A 16,973-nucleotide genomic window follows, 5' to 3' on the forward strand; every position below is an offset into this window, starting at 1 on the left:
TCTCTCTAGACTTCCTTGCTCACTGAAGGGTGTGGGTGACTTGAGTTCCAGAGAAGCTTTGAATAACAGAGAGGAGAGAAATAAAAGGAATAAGCCCCACAAGCCCACAGTCATCCAGCTGAAAGGAAGAGACACAGGATTAACCATGCCTGAGCCAGTCCCTGAAGGTATGCAGATACTTTTTGCACAATCTATTGTAATTAGTTTTGAGACTTGGTTTCACCTGCAGGGTTAGATAGCTTGATTTGTTGAGGTACATTGGATTGAAATATACATAATAGTAATTACATAGAAATGTTGCAGAATTGAATGTACTGTGAAATGTGAGGAGATAGGAGGACAAATTGAAAAATATATATACATTTATGACAATGAGATATTATTTCTGTAACCACAAATGTTACTGTTTAACTTTAATAGCATGAGGATCTAGATGGGAAGGAGAAAGTTGCCTTGAGTCCAGTCGCATTTATTTTATGAAAGCACTGATGAGCTTCACAGAGCTTGAGCCTCAGTTGACCCTTAGATGTAGTTTCATTGCAACTGTGTTTTGCAGTCTGACAGACTTTTAAAAAGGATTTTCTTTTTAATGATAAATTCATCAGTTATAGTAACAACGCCAACTATTTTCTTTCCACAAGGGAGCAGACGATTTGTTTGCTGTGTGTTAAAAGTATGAATAGATAAAACACGATGCTATAGTGCAGAAGATTTACAGTAAAATTTTTACTGATAATGCCTATATTAAGTCACTGTGTCAGAGTGCACTCCAAATACTTTAAAATGAGATTAAAGAAATGTAAAAAATTATTCATTAAAAATTGTGATGATTCACTGCTCATGCTGCTGAATCAAGAGCTGCTAGGAAAATTAAATACCATCTTTTGCCTGTTGCATTCTGTCCGTAAAGAATATTTTAGAGGCTAGAAATAATCACATAGTCAGCTATTGTTGTGTTTTCCATATATCAATGACATCAGTGCAAATGGTTGCATTGACTGCATGGTAAAGCCTCCAGAGTGGTTCAGTAGCTACTACTACAGCTTAGGTGTCAAGTGTTCAGAGGAAATCCAGCTTACAGTTACTCACTAACTTCATAGTGTAGACCCACACTGCGAGTAATAAAGGCAGAAGTAGGAGCTTTGAACACAACATTGACAAGGAAATTATTTATCATCCCAGTGCTGTAATGGAATCATTCCCATTTGGAGATTTTGTATTCTTGACGGAAAGTTATGTTGTCATAAAAAGTTGTCTGATGGCCTTCATTTCTGTGCTTGATTTTGTCATTGCCACATAAAGGTAATAAACTTGTCTGTAGCAGATTAGCTCATTTTTAAGACATCTATAAATATCTTTATTTAAAATTTTATCTTATGTTAATATCACAATGGTGGATTTAATAAGCACTGCTAGAGTTAGACTACTTGACAAAATCAGACTTTTGTTCTCTCCCTGCAGCAAGCTTTTTAAAGATACACTGTAAAATATACCCTTTTTATTTATAAAAGTTCCCTTGGAATAGAGGCAGACACTACTTTTATTCACCAAATACAGGTACAGTTGGATTCTCAGTCAGGATCTGTACCACTCACTGCTAAACCAAACTTAACTGCAAAGTTTTGATGAAAAGGAGGTTTAACAAATTCATGGGGTGTTTATATGTGCCAAAAGACACCTTATAAGGTAACTGAACAGTTAACTCTCTGAAAACTCTTCAGTCAGCTTGGGGTTTGCATTTGTCAGTCAGGAGCAAGATTAATCTAACAGCATATAATTCACCGTTTGCTAATGAAGTTCAGCGAAAACATTTTGCTGAGTCATGCTGTGGCTAGGTGAGGAGAGAAGATAGTAGCAGTTTTTATTTGCATATTCATAAATCTGTTCATGTAAAATAAGCAAGTCGTTTAAGACATGGAAAGATTATTGTAACAGGAAAAATGGCTAAATATATCATTTTTTTATTTACAGAGATGAGTGTTTTGGGTTCAGTGAACGATATAAGAGAATTTAGGTACAAGGGTCTGAAAACCTGCCATTGTTTAGTTTTTTCACCTCTCCAGAGCTTCATGTTATAAATATGTAAAGCTGTGGTAGACAGAGAAGTGGAAGATGCAATAAATAAGTAAATAACTGACAGCCATCCATCTGTAGTTTTTCTCGCTTCTTCTCTCTCTGTCCTAACCCTGCTTTCAGAGAATAGCACCATCAGCGAGATTCAGATTCTTATGATGAATCTTCATCCATTCTTCCACCATGTCCCATAAATGAGAGGGACTTTGAAGTTTGTGGTCAATGGAAGGCATAGGAGTCTTTTTTCCATAAATTACGACATGCTGAAAAGTTAGAAAGAAATTTTTCCCCTATAAAACATCTGCCCGCTTGAGCTTTGATATATTTACCCAAAAAGTATGCTAAACAACTGTATTTGTTCCAACAGAAATTCATCCTGCTATCTAAAGCCATTTATTGGCCCATGATATGAATCATTTTCTGTCTTCACACACAGGATGACTTGAAACATTATCTGAGTTGCATCACTTAATATTGGCCAGATCCCACCCTCAGCTAACAGCTAAAAATACTCTGAAATAACCACTGACCTTGTGCACTTTTTTTCCCATGAAAGTTCATCAAGTTTCACCCCACCCCAGAGTATCAGGTTTTACTTTACCACTTTTGCTGTCCCAGCGGTTATAAATCATTATGTAATCTGTCAATTCTAACCAGAAAGTTCCTTGTTGGTAAGCAGACCTGATGCCCCAAACTGAATTTTGGCGCTGCTCCAACGCAGTCAATCAAGCCCATGACAGTCTTCTAGTCAGTGGTTGTAAGCGATGATTTGATTTATGATCATATTTCCTTTCATCACTGACGCCTGATGAAACACTATGAGGGAAAATTGAACCATAACTGCTGTGTGAAGTTTTTCCAGTCCGTCAGAGCAGTTTATCTTTTTCAGCATACAAGAACCTTGATGTGGAACGATGATATGATTAACTACCTTATTTTGAATGAATAACGTCATCTTTATATCACTCTTAAACACACATCTTTGATCATCACACTCGCAGACTGACAGGCAGGTGTTTGCTTTACTTTTTAAAAAACAATGGTTGATTTGTTGGTCTACTGTTGAGGTTTTTCATTAAGTATAAAATTCAGTCTTGTCAAGATCCATATCAAGAACCAAAAGTAAAGACACACACAAAAGATTACAAAGTAAGTGTTTTTGATACGTACATTCCGAATTTAGCAGCAGGAGTGCAAATAAGATGATGATCTCTATCAGCAGGAGAGCAGAGACCAAACACAAGCCTGACCGGGCTTGTCTCATATCCATACATTCTCAGATGTGGACTTAAGAGAATGAACCTCATGCACCATCAATTCTTGCATTGCAGGCAGGCGTAAAATACCACCTTTAAAGGGGGCTCCCCCAGTTAGACAAATCCCTTCTAGAGACTTTGAGCTGATGTAAGGAAGATAATGATGAAGCTCATGGCCTGTGTCGCACAGCATTTGTTGAAATAACGGTATATTACTGTAAAATAAACAAAGCAAAATCAGAGTGGGTGTAGAGCTCAATAACGTATTAAATATGAGGCCTAAATGAAACTGTCTGGCAAAAGTACAGTGAATTTGTACCAAGTTGACAATCATTTTGTCTTCTCTTAAAGTTTTAAATTTACTCAAAATTTAAGGGATAAATCTATGGAAACTTGATTAACTCATATCAGCCAAAGGGTTCCCAAAAGTTTCTTTATAGAACTACAGCAACCTCTGCAAATATTTTATTTCAATATTGAAAGTAGAGTAGAAGAAATACACATTTTGTTATCTGTTACTCAGATATCACCCTAAACACTCAGTTAGTGTAAATAAAGTTGTGTGTTGTGTAGAGAGCCTCAGAGTTTGTTGGAGTCACGTCACCCAATATCTATCTTTATGTCTGAGCCATCAAACACACTGTAAATCTGACTGTCAGTGCTAGAACTGGAGATGTAAACAGTGAGGGGAAGGCCTGCAGTACCAATACTGCAAACCAGTTAAGGCGAATAAAAAAAGGATATAAAAATAATCAGACTAATAATCAACCTTTTGATACCTTGAGACAAGATACTAGTAGTACAGACTGTGTATCGATAGACAAAAAAGTAAACGTGAACATAATATACCTTCTCTAAAAAAAAAAATTTGTGCATTAACATGAAGTGCATAGCAATAAAAATCTGATAATTATGTGTCTTGGTCTGCATATCAAAGCACATAGAGTCTCTAAAGGGAATATTTAAACTGTGAGGAACAGCTGTTCAGAGGTTCATTACCTTGCCTTATACCAAACTTGTTGAGTGTGATCAAGATTCTCACCCCAAGTGGATAAATTTATCAGATGCTGATGCAGATTTACACTCAATGCAGGTGTTAAATCCTCTGACAGTTAACAGAAAGTCTTAACAACACTAAGACTTTAATGTTGTTAAATACACTACAGTTTGTGAGTTTGCTGGATTATTGTCTCATTTTTACAAATAAAATAAACTACCATCTTGCTTAACAGTGACATAGAATTCAATGAAACACATCAGATATTAGCAAGATACATTGTGGAATAGTGAAAGAAATCAAGTATATCATCCTCAAATTTAACATTTTCTTCCATCAGTTAGAAGTAATTAGGCACGATTACATTTTTACAACGGCAAAGCGAACACACAACAGCCATTTTAGGCAGAAATTTATAACAATCCTCAGTGAAAACCAACACACACAGGGTCAACTTAGCCTGACCATTCAAGGAAACCGTATGCAGCTTTAGAGAATGTGGCATGACTTCAGGGAGGTCATAAGACACCGTCCCTGGCCTTTTCCAACTACTGAATTGACCCCCACAGAGACGCTTGGGGAGTCTGGTATATTATATGCCTCTATTTTAGTTGAGAAATTTCTTTTCCCAGAATTAGGCCTCAACAATGATATGAACAGCACCCAACATCAAAAAAAAAAAAGAAAAAGAAATTATCTCTTGAAGCTCCAATTTAGCTTTCGAATCATGTTTTCGAGATCAGGATATCCGTTTCAACGATCTGTGCCGGAGGTTGCAGAGAGCAGTAGAAATTTCAAACGTGCCTGTCCTCTTATCCGGTGAGCTATATTTTAGATTTATGAAGTGAGATTACAACCTTTACCATGACATCAGATACACTCTAAACATTCTTGAAATTACTATTTTATAGAGAGCCATCAGTTTCAGGGAAACATCCATTTAGATATCGTAAACTAGGTAATTAAAGGCAAAGGTCCAGCATCTATTGAAATCCTTCCATTCCAATGGAATTACTTTGCTCATTGGAATTAATTTCCATTCATTCCCCATAGATGCACCCCCAGCAGATGAAGGTAAGGCTAAATCCTGGGAATGAATTGACATGGATGCACTAAGTTGACATTTAGGGTTCCAATTCAATATATGCGCCTTTATAATCCATGTAATATATGCACAAAAGAGTGCATATATGTGCTACTCTGTGTGAACATGATAATATCTGCATGAGTCTTTTATATTCATTTTTTTTTATTTTTCAGCTAGTGACCTTCATAATTTTTGAAGTGTCTTTTATTTACCAAAGAAAACCCCACTAATTAACATTAAGTCAGCGGCTGCCAACAGTATTATTCATTTCAGACTCAATGTCAAGTTATCATTCTGCACTGTACTAATAGTCTGTATTTGTGCACAGTGCTGCATAATACACTCTATTTTGCGTGTTTTTTTTTGCTTTGTTGAGTTTTTGGATTTTAAAATACATCATCTGGGGAAAATATTGTTTCAGGGAAACATCCATTCAGATATCGTAAACTAGGTAATTAAAAGAGACAGCAAAGGTCCAGCATCTATTTAAATCCTTCCAGTCGAAGAAAACTTTTGAAACACTATATTTTTTGATAATACATGAGTGTTGCTTATATGGATAGAGTGGGTGATGTGTGTGGCTAATGATTTTCCTTCTCTGTCTCTTTTTTTCAGCTAAACCAGCAGAAGAGGGTAAGTCAGTTACTCCACAGCATTTTCCCTTTTGGCGTTTTTGTGTGCCTCAGCTTGTCGCAGATTTACATGTTCACAAGTCTCACATTTTCACCTTTTCACTCACATATGTCGGCAGCCTGTGTCATGGCTCCAACTTTTAATGGTGTGTAATCAGCATGCACGATGCTTTCATTTATTCATAAACACATCTTTATTTAATTTGTGTATGCCCTCATGCTACTTGCTCTACACTCTACCCTTAGGTATTTCACTGAGAATCTGTTCTACTGCACATTACATGATTGTTGAAACTGTTTACTCAACCAGCTTCAGATTAGGAGGCCACACAGACAGTGCAACATTAGGAAAAATGCTTTGGTTTCTGCAATTCATATTTGAGTGTGGCCATGTGATACTGGTGTGGATTTAAAGTGTTGAACACTAATGAAATATGTTTGCCCAGCTGTCAGTGTCTCTGATATTTATTTTGAAATTGACTACCGTGGTATTACTTTTCATTTGCCATGCCTAACAAAGATTCGCTTATTTTAGCCCCAGAGGAGCCAGCTCAAGTGGATGAGGGACAACAAGGTTTTTAGTTTGTTTGTTTCATTTTTGTGACTTTGGATTTTTTTTTCTGCATTTACACATTGTTCAGTTTTTACATTAATTGGGTTTGTGTTGAACTAACTGTTGAACAATGCACTTGAACTAATCAGTCAGGGTGATTATCTTAATGATACAGAACAAGTAGTTTGGCTGTAGATAATCACTCGAGCAATTACCGAATCAAGTAGATGGGCCTAAAAGTGAATCGCACTGCGAAACAACACAAAGCTGCTGAAGGGGATAATGTTATTATTTTGCCACTTGTATTCAGTGGGTTTGCTTCCTCATTATTTTCCAGCCTGCAGCATGCATCACTCGTGTTTACTAAAATAACTACTACAGTAAGACAAAGTAAACTACTTTGTTTTCATCAACAACCAATCTAATGCCAGACATCAGCGATGTGGCGCTGTTTCCTGTACATGTATGCAAGTACAAAAAAAAGGAAACCTTTGTTGATTTGGAGTTTTTTGTGTCCATTTGCATTGTGAGGAAATGATTTGTATATATAAGGCAGAAAAGACAAATCATCTGCATGGATTTTGATGTTCACTGACTGACTGTAAATGGATGCATTTTCTGCATCCATGAGCTCTGTTTCTTTCGTTGACCTTTGGACTACATTTCCCTGCAGGCATGTACAGTGTGAGAAAATATCTGCAAGGTTTTGCTGGTCATATGCAGATATGTTGAGTTTTTCACTCTCTGCGATATTCCCAAATCAACATTGTTCTTTCTTGCAGCACTCAACATATTTCTGTATTCAAACACTTAACCATAATTCTATTTGCCCAGCTGAGCCACAGCCAGAAAGAAATGGTAGGCACCTTTTAGCGTCAATGGAATTTTTTGCCAACATTTTTCTCAGTTTCTTCAATTTTGAGTAAATATTTTGAATAATTACTTTGCTCTTTGGAATTAATTTCCATTCATTCCCCATAGATACACCCCCAGCAGATGGAGGTAAGGCTAAATCCTGGGAATGAATTGACATGGATGCACTGAGCTGACATTTAGGGTTCCAATTCAATATATGCGCCTTTACAATCCATGTAATATATGCACAAAAGAGTGCATATATGTGCTACTCTGTGTGAACATGATAATATCTGCATGAGTCTTGTATATTCAATTTTTTAATTTTTCAGCTAGTGACCATCATAACTTTTCACTGTGTTTCTTCATAAATATGCAAAGTGTCTTTTATTTATCAAAAAACCCCACTAATAAACAATATGTCAGTGGCTGCCAACAGTATTATTTATTTCAGACTCAATGTCCTAAGGTATCATTCTGCACTGTACTAATAGTCTGTATTTGTGCACAATGCTGCATAATACACTCTATGTTGCGTGTTTTGTCTTTGTTTTTTTTTTTTTTTTTTTGCTTTGTTGAGTTTTTGGATTTTAAAATACATCATCTGGGGAAAATATTGTATTTCAACTTTTCTTTTCTGTGCATCTTCTTCATGTTGTTCTATTTAACTACATGTTTATTAATGTATGCCTGCGGTAACACTTGACATGTTAAAGGGAAAACTGCAGCAAGAGGGAAGGGATTCAGAGTTTTTTCATGAAATGTTAAAGTGCTTCTATTTTTACTGTATGTTGGTCACTGTAGCAACTTTTGTGTTTAACAAGCATTTTGCTTCCTAGCTGCTTTTTTTTGTTTGTCTCATTTGCTTTCTTGTCTGCAGCAGGTTCAGAGGATGATGAGGATGGTAAGAAAAGAGCGAAATTTATGTTGCTTATGCCTCTCAAAATCTTCTGTTTGAGTGTCAATAATGTTATTTTCTATGTAATTCTGGTATTTTTGTATATTTCGTTATTTGAAACAATTTTGACTACTTCAATCTGGACTGATTTCAGGCTTTTTTGTATCATCAAAATTTTAAAAACCCTATTAATAATTTAGTTTTGCTAAATTGGATGTCGACTGAACTAGACGGTTCCATACAAACCTTCTTTGGTTTGTACCTTTTCTGTAATTAAGCTCAATTAAGACCTCAATTTTTGGGGGGAGTCACAAGAAAGTATTGTATACGTATTCAACAGGTCTTAAAAATGTTTGTGACACTGCTTGATTAAAAAGCTTACAAAATTTTTATTTCCTGGTATGCTACAGCGCTGCTTGCAGGTTGCAGTAAGTATGCAGAGGTTGTGCTTGGCTCTCTGCAAAAACCCAACCAGCAACCACCCTATTATCAATTCATTTGAAACTTGTGCCACAGCTTTTGTGTGGAATTGTAGCACTTTAACTTTATACATTATTCCCCTTGATGGGTGCCATTTTAATGAGATATACATTATTAACCTCACCTATCAGTCTTTCAAAAAAAAAAAACATTTTCTAAAAGATGTGTATCTCACAGAGACCCACAGAGCTTGCAGCTGGTTGCAACTAAACAGTAACTACCTGCAGGGTTAGGTCAGGCCTACAACCTGCAAGGTCCATGGTCATGTCATGGAGAAAACGAAGAGGTCGTTTATTGCGTGGTGCTACCATTGTCTCATTCATCTGTTATGTACCCTAGTATCTGCTTATGTTGCCAGACATGTCAGATAGAAATTATGAAGGTTGTGCTATTTCAACCATTCAGAGTCCTGTCCTTTCCATCTGTGACCTATGATACCAGCTCTCTTTTGCTTTTGGCCCTCTGGCAATTTAAACAATGAGAGTGGAAACACAGCTGTGGTTCAAGTACAACACTGGCAGCTGTGACTGTTAACATACCAATTGTCATCTGATTTGATGACACTTTTTATGGTTGTTTCTCAACTTAACATTATTCTGTACTAGTATTTGCACAGACAAGGTCAGTGAATGAAGTCATCCCCTGATTTGAAGTCATTGCCTTCAAACCATGCATACTCTGAACATATGGTCATGTCTCATCAGCTCAAAGGCTTTGAGGTTGTCTAACTGAACTGGCTGGCAAAGCCATGCATTTTGATTGCTAAGTCAATGGTCTATAAAATCATGTTCTTGCACCATAGCTCAGGTTTTACAAGTAAAGTCCAAGGGCTGTTTTCATGTTAGTGAGCTGTGCCTGTCTGCCAAGTCTTTCAGGGCTACAGCTGAGTTGAGCATCTGCTCTCTTTTGACTGACTAAGAGGAGATTGGATGGAAAGACGTAATAGAAGTGCTAAGCCTTTGGGGAACTGAAGGCTGCTAATTCCTATGTGAAATGTCCTGTACTTGCTACGCCTTAAGGGAGAAGCCTAGACATTTGACTTTCTCTGCTTGGACACAAGAGTAGGTAATGGAAACTGAGGAGTCTGTAATCTTTTCTGGAGAGCACATTATCACATGTTTGGAAGTCAGTAGTTTTAGCCGCATAGAATGCAGCATGGAGGCACAGCCAAGATCACCAGGAAGATGGCCAAAGTTTTTCCATTTTGGACTGTTTGGTGAGATGCACATGATGATCTGCAGCCACAGTCACATCAAAGAGTGCTGCTTTGTGTCCTTATATGCTATGCTGTGGAGGTTGGCTGCTCTGCTGAAACATCTCTATAATATGGCCTGCCAAGCAAACAGGGAGTTAAAGCAGCCAGGATGAGATCCTTAAATGTTAAGTTTGGTTCCTGCCCTGAATGTAACCTCTATAAAATTTGATGCAGCTGCAGCTTTTCCCAAGTCTGTTTATCTTTTCCCAGCCGTTATGAGTGCACATTATGTCCTGCCAAGAATGCCCATCTCTAAATGTGGACTCAGCTGGCACCTCCAGCAGTTGCAACATTTTCTCAGGGAGTAAAGGTGTAGCCTACTGTGCAGGAGATCAACAAGACAGAGCTCATCATTAGTTGGGCTATATAGTGAAGAAGAGAGAAAAAAAAGGGGGAATTGATTAAGCAGGTGCAAAACTATTTTTTTTTTGGAAACTGGTCCATTTTTTTGGTTTTCATGTCATATTACCCCCAAGCAGCAACTTCAAGGACTGAAAATTAAGACAATGCATTATTGCCAAAAATGACATATCCCCAAAATAAGTTAGTCCTGATGACCCCGTCAGTATTCTTTATGAGCCACCACCCTATGTGAGTCATACATGTATAAACTCTTTGGTAACAGAGTGAAGACTATCTCCAAAGTTCCCCTTCCTTTGTTTTTCATTTGCATAGTTAGGGTCATGGTCAAGATTAAGGGCAAAAGGAGGATTAGTTTAACATAGTCCTGCCACATTTAAGTGTGCACAACCAAAATTGGGCAGCAACTGACATTGGTGGGTGGCCAATATCAGAAAAATTTGCTTTTTTCTTTTGTTTAGTTCTCAAGTTATGAATAGTTAAGCTAGTTACTGCTAAAAATGACAATAACAATGGATGTGCATAGAGTGTCCTCAGATCCTCAGTCAGATCGGAACTTTGCATCTCAACTTTACATCTCAACAAGACAAACAATAATCGGAACTAAATGTTTCAGTGGTTTCTCACCAGTATTTCAGGTTGTTAGTAAAGCAAGCTACTACCAAACCAAAGTTACAGCATGGCAACAAGCAACTCTGAGAGGATGCACTTAATACAAAACTTAGCTGGGCCAGAAAGCCAGGTTGTCTATATCCATAACTGGCTATGTAGACAAACTCACACTATTCTACCTCAATCATATTACATCCTGTGTTTTTTTCCTTTCTGTGTTAGAAGAAAGAGCTTTGATGTATAATAAGAGTTTTGGACCAAAAAAAAATGAAGAAGGTAAAACATATGAACTGCTTAATGACATTATTGACCCCAGTAACTAGGAGCTAAGTGGGCATTTCACACCTGAACAAGACCTGAAATTATATGTCTGTGAATTCTCTGTTAGAGGATAAGTTTCCTTCATACACAGTAGGCACCACTTTTAGCTTCTATTTTTTCTGTTTATGATTGGTTTAATCCCTGTCCTGACTCTAGACTGGGTATTGCACTACACCGAGTTGGCCTTCAGTGCATTTATAAAGAGTAGAATTTCTGTGTGGGAAGTTCTTATCATACCAAGGCTGTTTACAGATATTCCTAAAGGGGTATGGTATGGTGTGTAGGGGGCTTATCATCACTTAGGTTTTTTTGGGGGACTTAAAGGATAAGACCGGTTTTTTGACATTGGGCCCTTGATTTCACATTATAACATGATGTTCTACTCACCCCTGCTTGTTGTTGGTCATTTGGAGCTGTTCCGAAGATATTCGCGAGGCGTCTGCCTGCTCTCTTGAGATATTCGGCCATGAAACGGTTTCCTATGGGCAAGCTTATACAGGCACAAACTATGCTGTTTATAATTTATTAATTACTGTACACTAGCACTGATAACGTGGAGGTGCGTCGCTTACTTAAAAAAATCCGGGTTACTGTAATTTTGATTTTTTTTGTCGTAAAGTGGGTGTTACTGACGTCCTCATCGTGCTACTGCCACAGACAGCCCACAGACCTGCTGCCTATTTATTCATTCAGCTAAAATTCAAAATTAGTAACCCGGATTTTTTTAAGTAAGCGACGCACCTCCACGTTATCAGTGCTAGTGTAGAGTAATTAATAAATTATAAACAGCATAGTTTGTACCTGTATAAGCTTGCCCATAGGAAACCGTTTCATGGCCGAATATCTCAAGAGAGCAGCCAGACGCCTCGCGAATATCTTCGGAACAGCTCCAAATGTTCAACAACACGCAGGGGTGAGTAGAACATCATGTTATAATGTGAAATCAAGGGCCCAATGTCAAAAAACCGGTCTTATCCTTTAACTGCCACTGAATATTAGCAGGAAGTTGCTGCCAATCTCCTTAAAAAAATAAATAATTAAATTTCTGTCATGGTATCTGGTATCGTGGTATCTGAGGGGAAAATGCAAAATAACACATTCAAATAAAAGAAAACAAGCAGCTTTGCACAATCAGTCCAAAAGAAGTAATCAAGGTAATTTCAAATAATATATCTGATGTTTGATGATTAAACATCCAGTAATCAACACATATTGATTACTTTCTGTGTCAACTGATATAAGTCATGATTTTATGATCATGAAAAAAAACTGTTTGCGTTTGACTGTGTGGTGTGTTAGTGTAATAATACTTCTACAGAAAAATCATTCTGTCGCTACTTGATTCCAGACCTGAGAATATACGGTTCTGTCCAATGTTGGGCAGCTTCACTTGCCTTGTTCACTCTCGAGTTTTTTTGTGACTTATGGTACAGCATGACTTCAGATTGTTGGCATGTTTGTTTTTCCCAGCTGGGGCAAACAATGCAGCACAGGATACGGGTAAGCTGAATGAAGTCACAGAGTGGGAATGTGACAGTCGTCCACATGAAAATGTGATGAAATGCATTTGTATGCATCCTATGTGTTTGTCAAATGTCAGGATTTAACTATATGTCATATTTTTGAGCAGCTTCCTTCGCCTCTTTTCTGTCATCGTTTCCAAGCTAAGCTGTGGCATTGACTTATTAATACACGGAATCACTTTATTAGGGTCAGGTCCTCTCACCATTGGACACCAAAGCTGAGTGTTGCTCTGAATTATAACAGCTATCTTAAGATTCTGAAACCAGTTTAAACATTTTAAACTGAGGGCTAAATATTGGCCTGTGGTAGAAAGTGCTGATGTGTGCAGGTCAACAGGTGCACTTGGCAGAAGTTTTATACTTAGCACAACCAGTGTTCATTAAAACATTCTGGACCCTCTAATTGGTCAGGCTACTTTGCTGCAGTGATTATATGTCACGAGAACTTGTGCTTCCTGGAACCTGTGATGCACTTTATCTGTGGTTGAGGGAGGCAGTTCATGTTGCTGCTTCACTTACAATCAGTCAGGGAAACCATCAGTTACTGTGAGAGTCCAAAGTTCCCCAACTGCACACAAAAACATTTTGGAAATCCTTTTTAATTAAATTATTAAAAGATAAAAGCATGCTTTACTTATCAGAAGTACCGGTTTGACATGTGGCCAAATGAAAATGGCAAGAAACACATGAATAAACACTTAAAATATCACATACATTATTATGTTATTAGACAGTAAAAGCCAGAGGATTACTATATTTGTGAAACAAGATACAATTATTTTCTAATAGTTATGATATTACTTCGACAAATTGCTTATGTGTTGTTTTATTGGTGCTTTTTTTAATTATTACTTACAGTTAGAGCTTGCAGGCTAAAGAAATCCTTGATTTTTATGTTAGCATGTTGTACGTGTTTGCAGGAAACGTGTTTGCAGGAAACATGTCCTTGTATTGGCTTTTCAGTCATTTAAGGCAGTCCCTTCTTGTTTATAATTTATTAGGCTTATGTGCTATATACGTGCACCATTTGTGTGTACGGCTGAGAATTTTTCATGGTTCATGAAAACAAATTTAATACTGCAGCTTTATTTGTTGCAACCCGAGCACATTGTCAGTGCCATGTATGCATATGTTTAATTAACTTGAGTTTGATGAATGCATTAAAATTCAACCTCAAAACTAAATTGAGTAACTAAGTTACATTTTTCCTGTTTTGTTTCAGAAGCGGGGTCTTCTCAGCTCGAGGGGCTCTTTGTTGAGAAGCCGCCGAGCAGTGTTGTCGCTGTTGCAGGTCAGACGGGCGCACACACACGCACACACAACTATATAAGATATTGTGGACAGGAAACTGTGACAATCCATTGTGCGCACCTTAGGAAATGTCAGAATTCATTTTTGTTTTTGCAAATGGCAGGAGCGAATGTGACTTTCATCGCCAAGGTAGATTCAAGCACTCTGACAAGAAAACCCGCCATGAAATGGCTGAAGGGCAAGTGGCTGGACCTGGGCAGCAAGGCTGGAAAACATTTGCAGTTCAAAGAAACTTATGACAGAAACACAAAGGTGGGTCGCTGTGTGATCTGATCAACCTGCTTCAGAAATAAGCAAGTATCTAATTGAATATCATTTTCTGGCCAAGATCTATACTTATGAAATGAAGATCATCAAAGTGGTCCCTGGAGACGCTGGGGGCTACAGGTGTGAGGTGTCAGCTAAGGACAAGTGTGACAGCTCCACCTTTGAGATCTCTGTGGAGGGTGAGAGAAAATTGTCTCTGCCTTGCTGAGACTGTATGTGCTGGTGTTTTGATCTGATCCGCCAATAATTTACATTGTCTGCAACTTCTCTTGTTTCAGCTGTACAGAAGGATGAGGAAGCAGATATTTTGTCTGCCTTCAAAAGAGCGTAAGTTTGTGATTTAGCCTGTGTGTGGAATCTGTGTGTGGAAATACACAAGAGGGAAAATGCATTTGTAGACTATGTATAGCCTTTTCCAGGGCGTATATAAGCGTCTTTCAGTCTATTTTCATATTCCTGTATGTCAGTAAATGTTGTACCAATGTGGTCACATATTTAAATATGTAGTACATATTAAATATACTGTATTTCCATACACCCAGGGATGCTGGAGAGGACGACGGAGATCTGGATTTCAGTGCTCTGCTGAAAGCTGCTAAAAAGTGAAAGGATTCACTTTATTTGCAATCTTATCAAGCACGTAACATGTATTTCGTAAGAGAGATCCTTAATTTGACATTCTTTTTATTTGACTGACAGGAAGAAGAAACCTCAAAAACAGGAACCAGAGATAGATGTGTGGGAATTGCTCAAAAATGCCCACCCAAGCGAGTATGAGAAAATCGCCTTTGAGCATGGCATTACTGACCTGAGGGGCATGTTGAAACGTCTGAAAAAGATGAAAGAAGTGACCCAGATTCATACTGAGGGTAAGTAAAGTCAGTTAGGAGGGAAAGGAGAGGAGAGGCATTTCAAGTATTAAGAACAGGAATTAGGTGGTGAAGGCGGAAGAAAGAAACAGGACAAAGAACTACGAATTATTAACTGATATTTTTCTTTTTCTGTCTTACAACCCCAGCTTTCCTGAAGAAGCTTGAATCTTGCTACACAGTGGAAAAGGGCAAGAAAATTGTCCTGTCATGTGAAGTGCTTGATCCCAATGCCCAGGTCAAATGGCTGAAGAATGGTCAGGAGATCAAAACCTCAGCCAAGTACATGCTGAAAAGCATTCATACACACACACACACACACACACACACACACCAGTTGTTGTTAGTTCACTTTTATTTTGTTTGTTTTTTGTATAATTTTAAATCAATGCCTCTAAGTCAAATGCAGGGGTTTGGCTGCATGGTTTAGCCAAAATAACCAAGCTTCAATGGACATAATGGGCAGTGCTTTAAAAATATCAAGCTAAAATTATCTGTGCCACAAAGTCATACTTGGATATGATTCTGCCATTGCCATGTTTTATTTTTAGACAAAGTCATAAGAAGCCTCCCAGTAGGTTAAGCAAGTCACACTGCCCAGTCAGCTTATGCCCCAAGCATACTAAGGCACATATCTCCCCTGTCCCCAGAGTCTGTTCGATAAATTTAAAACGGTCAAAAGTCAAACTTTAAATCAATTTGAAACACTAGCTGAAGGGGTTTGTTTGAGAGATTAAAGAGAGAATATATTGAAATGCATATTTCTTTTTTTCTTAACTAAAATCTCAATACTCAGTTTGAGCCGTAGATTGACATCCTATTTGTCACTTTTCAAGGTATGTCATTGAGGCGAATGGGAATATGAGAACACTTACCATCTTGAGGGCAAACCTGGCTGATGATGCTGCATATGAGTGTGTGATTGGCGAGGACAAGTGTTTCACAGAGGTGTATGTCAAAGGTGCACAATCTCTCTCTTTTTTTTAACTGTTTGTCAGCAGAGTCAACATGAAATTACAAAAAAATAACTATAATGCACTTTGAAAACGGCCTTGGAGAGATAGAGGTTTAACATCTCACAATGATCTATTCAGAGCCCCCTGTGACCATCACCAAGCTTATGGATGACTATCACGTGGTCGTGGGAGAAAAAGTAGAGTTTGAGATTGAGGTGTCCGAGGAGGGTGCCCATGTCCTGTGGTCAGTGAACATCACACAATTTTGCAACTTAGTCTCAGCCTAATTTGACATAACACTTTTTAAATTTTCTAGATATAAATTGTTCTTGCAAATTGAGTAAAGTTTCTGTTCTTTACATCTGATAATAATATAACGGGATACATCTTGTTTCTTGATAATTAGAAAATGAAAAACCTCAGTTTATATTTTCACATACTTGATTTAGTTTAGCCTGTTCATATTTGCTTTTGAATTAAAGGGCCTTTGAGGATGAAGAGCTCCAAAAAGACTCCACAAAGTTTCGCATCAAGAAGGATGGAAAGAAGCACTCACTTATCATCCACGAGGCTACACTGGATGATGTTGGAATGTACCACGCATGGACAAATGGAGGGCATACTAAAGGAGAGCTGGAAGTGGAAGGTACAAAAACATGATTATCCAG

At 37.8% G+C, this 16,973-nt stretch overlaps 1 protein-coding gene across 14 annotated transcripts in view; it reads left to right on the top strand.

Moving 5' to 3' along the window:
- The window catches only part of mybpc2b (myosin binding protein Cb), a 24,390-nt gene continuing 7,417 nt past the window's right edge, over positions 1-16,973 (top strand). Inside the window, exons 1-17 of one of the 14 annotated variants that reach the window (XM_075458180.1) lie at positions 1-167; positions 5,380-5,400; positions 6,029-6,046; positions 6,581-6,619; positions 7,381-7,456; positions 7,580-7,600; positions 12,850-12,879; positions 14,125-14,193; positions 14,317-14,465; positions 14,542-14,659; positions 14,759-14,807; positions 15,023-15,082; positions 15,180-15,349; positions 15,499-15,631; positions 16,186-16,310; positions 16,444-16,549; positions 16,788-16,951. In XM_075458180.1, coding sequence (XP_075314295.1) covers positions 5,380-5,400; positions 6,029-6,046; positions 6,581-6,619; positions 7,381-7,456; positions 7,580-7,600; positions 12,850-12,879; positions 14,125-14,193; positions 14,317-14,465; positions 14,542-14,659; positions 14,759-14,807; positions 15,023-15,082; positions 15,180-15,349; positions 15,499-15,631; positions 16,186-16,310; positions 16,444-16,549; positions 16,788-16,951 — 1,348 coding nt within the window. In that variant the 5' untranslated portion in view covers positions 1-167. The remainder of the gene's footprint in view (positions 168-5,379; positions 5,401-6,028; positions 6,047-6,580; positions 6,620-7,380; positions 7,457-7,579; positions 7,601-12,849; positions 12,880-14,124; positions 14,194-14,316; positions 14,466-14,541; positions 14,660-14,758; positions 14,808-15,022; positions 15,083-15,179; positions 15,350-15,498; positions 15,632-16,185; positions 16,311-16,443; positions 16,550-16,787; positions 16,952-16,973) is intronic. The other 13 variants (XM_075458181.1, XM_075458182.1, XM_075458184.1 and 10 more) reach the window with 13 other exon arrangements.

The sequence above is a fragment of the Odontesthes bonariensis genome, chromosome 23 (assembly GCF_027942865.1).
Source record: "Odontesthes bonariensis isolate fOdoBon6 chromosome 23, fOdoBon6.hap1, whole genome shotgun sequence".
Taxonomy (NCBI): domain Eukaryota; kingdom Metazoa; phylum Chordata; class Actinopteri; order Atheriniformes; family Atherinopsidae; genus Odontesthes; species Odontesthes bonariensis.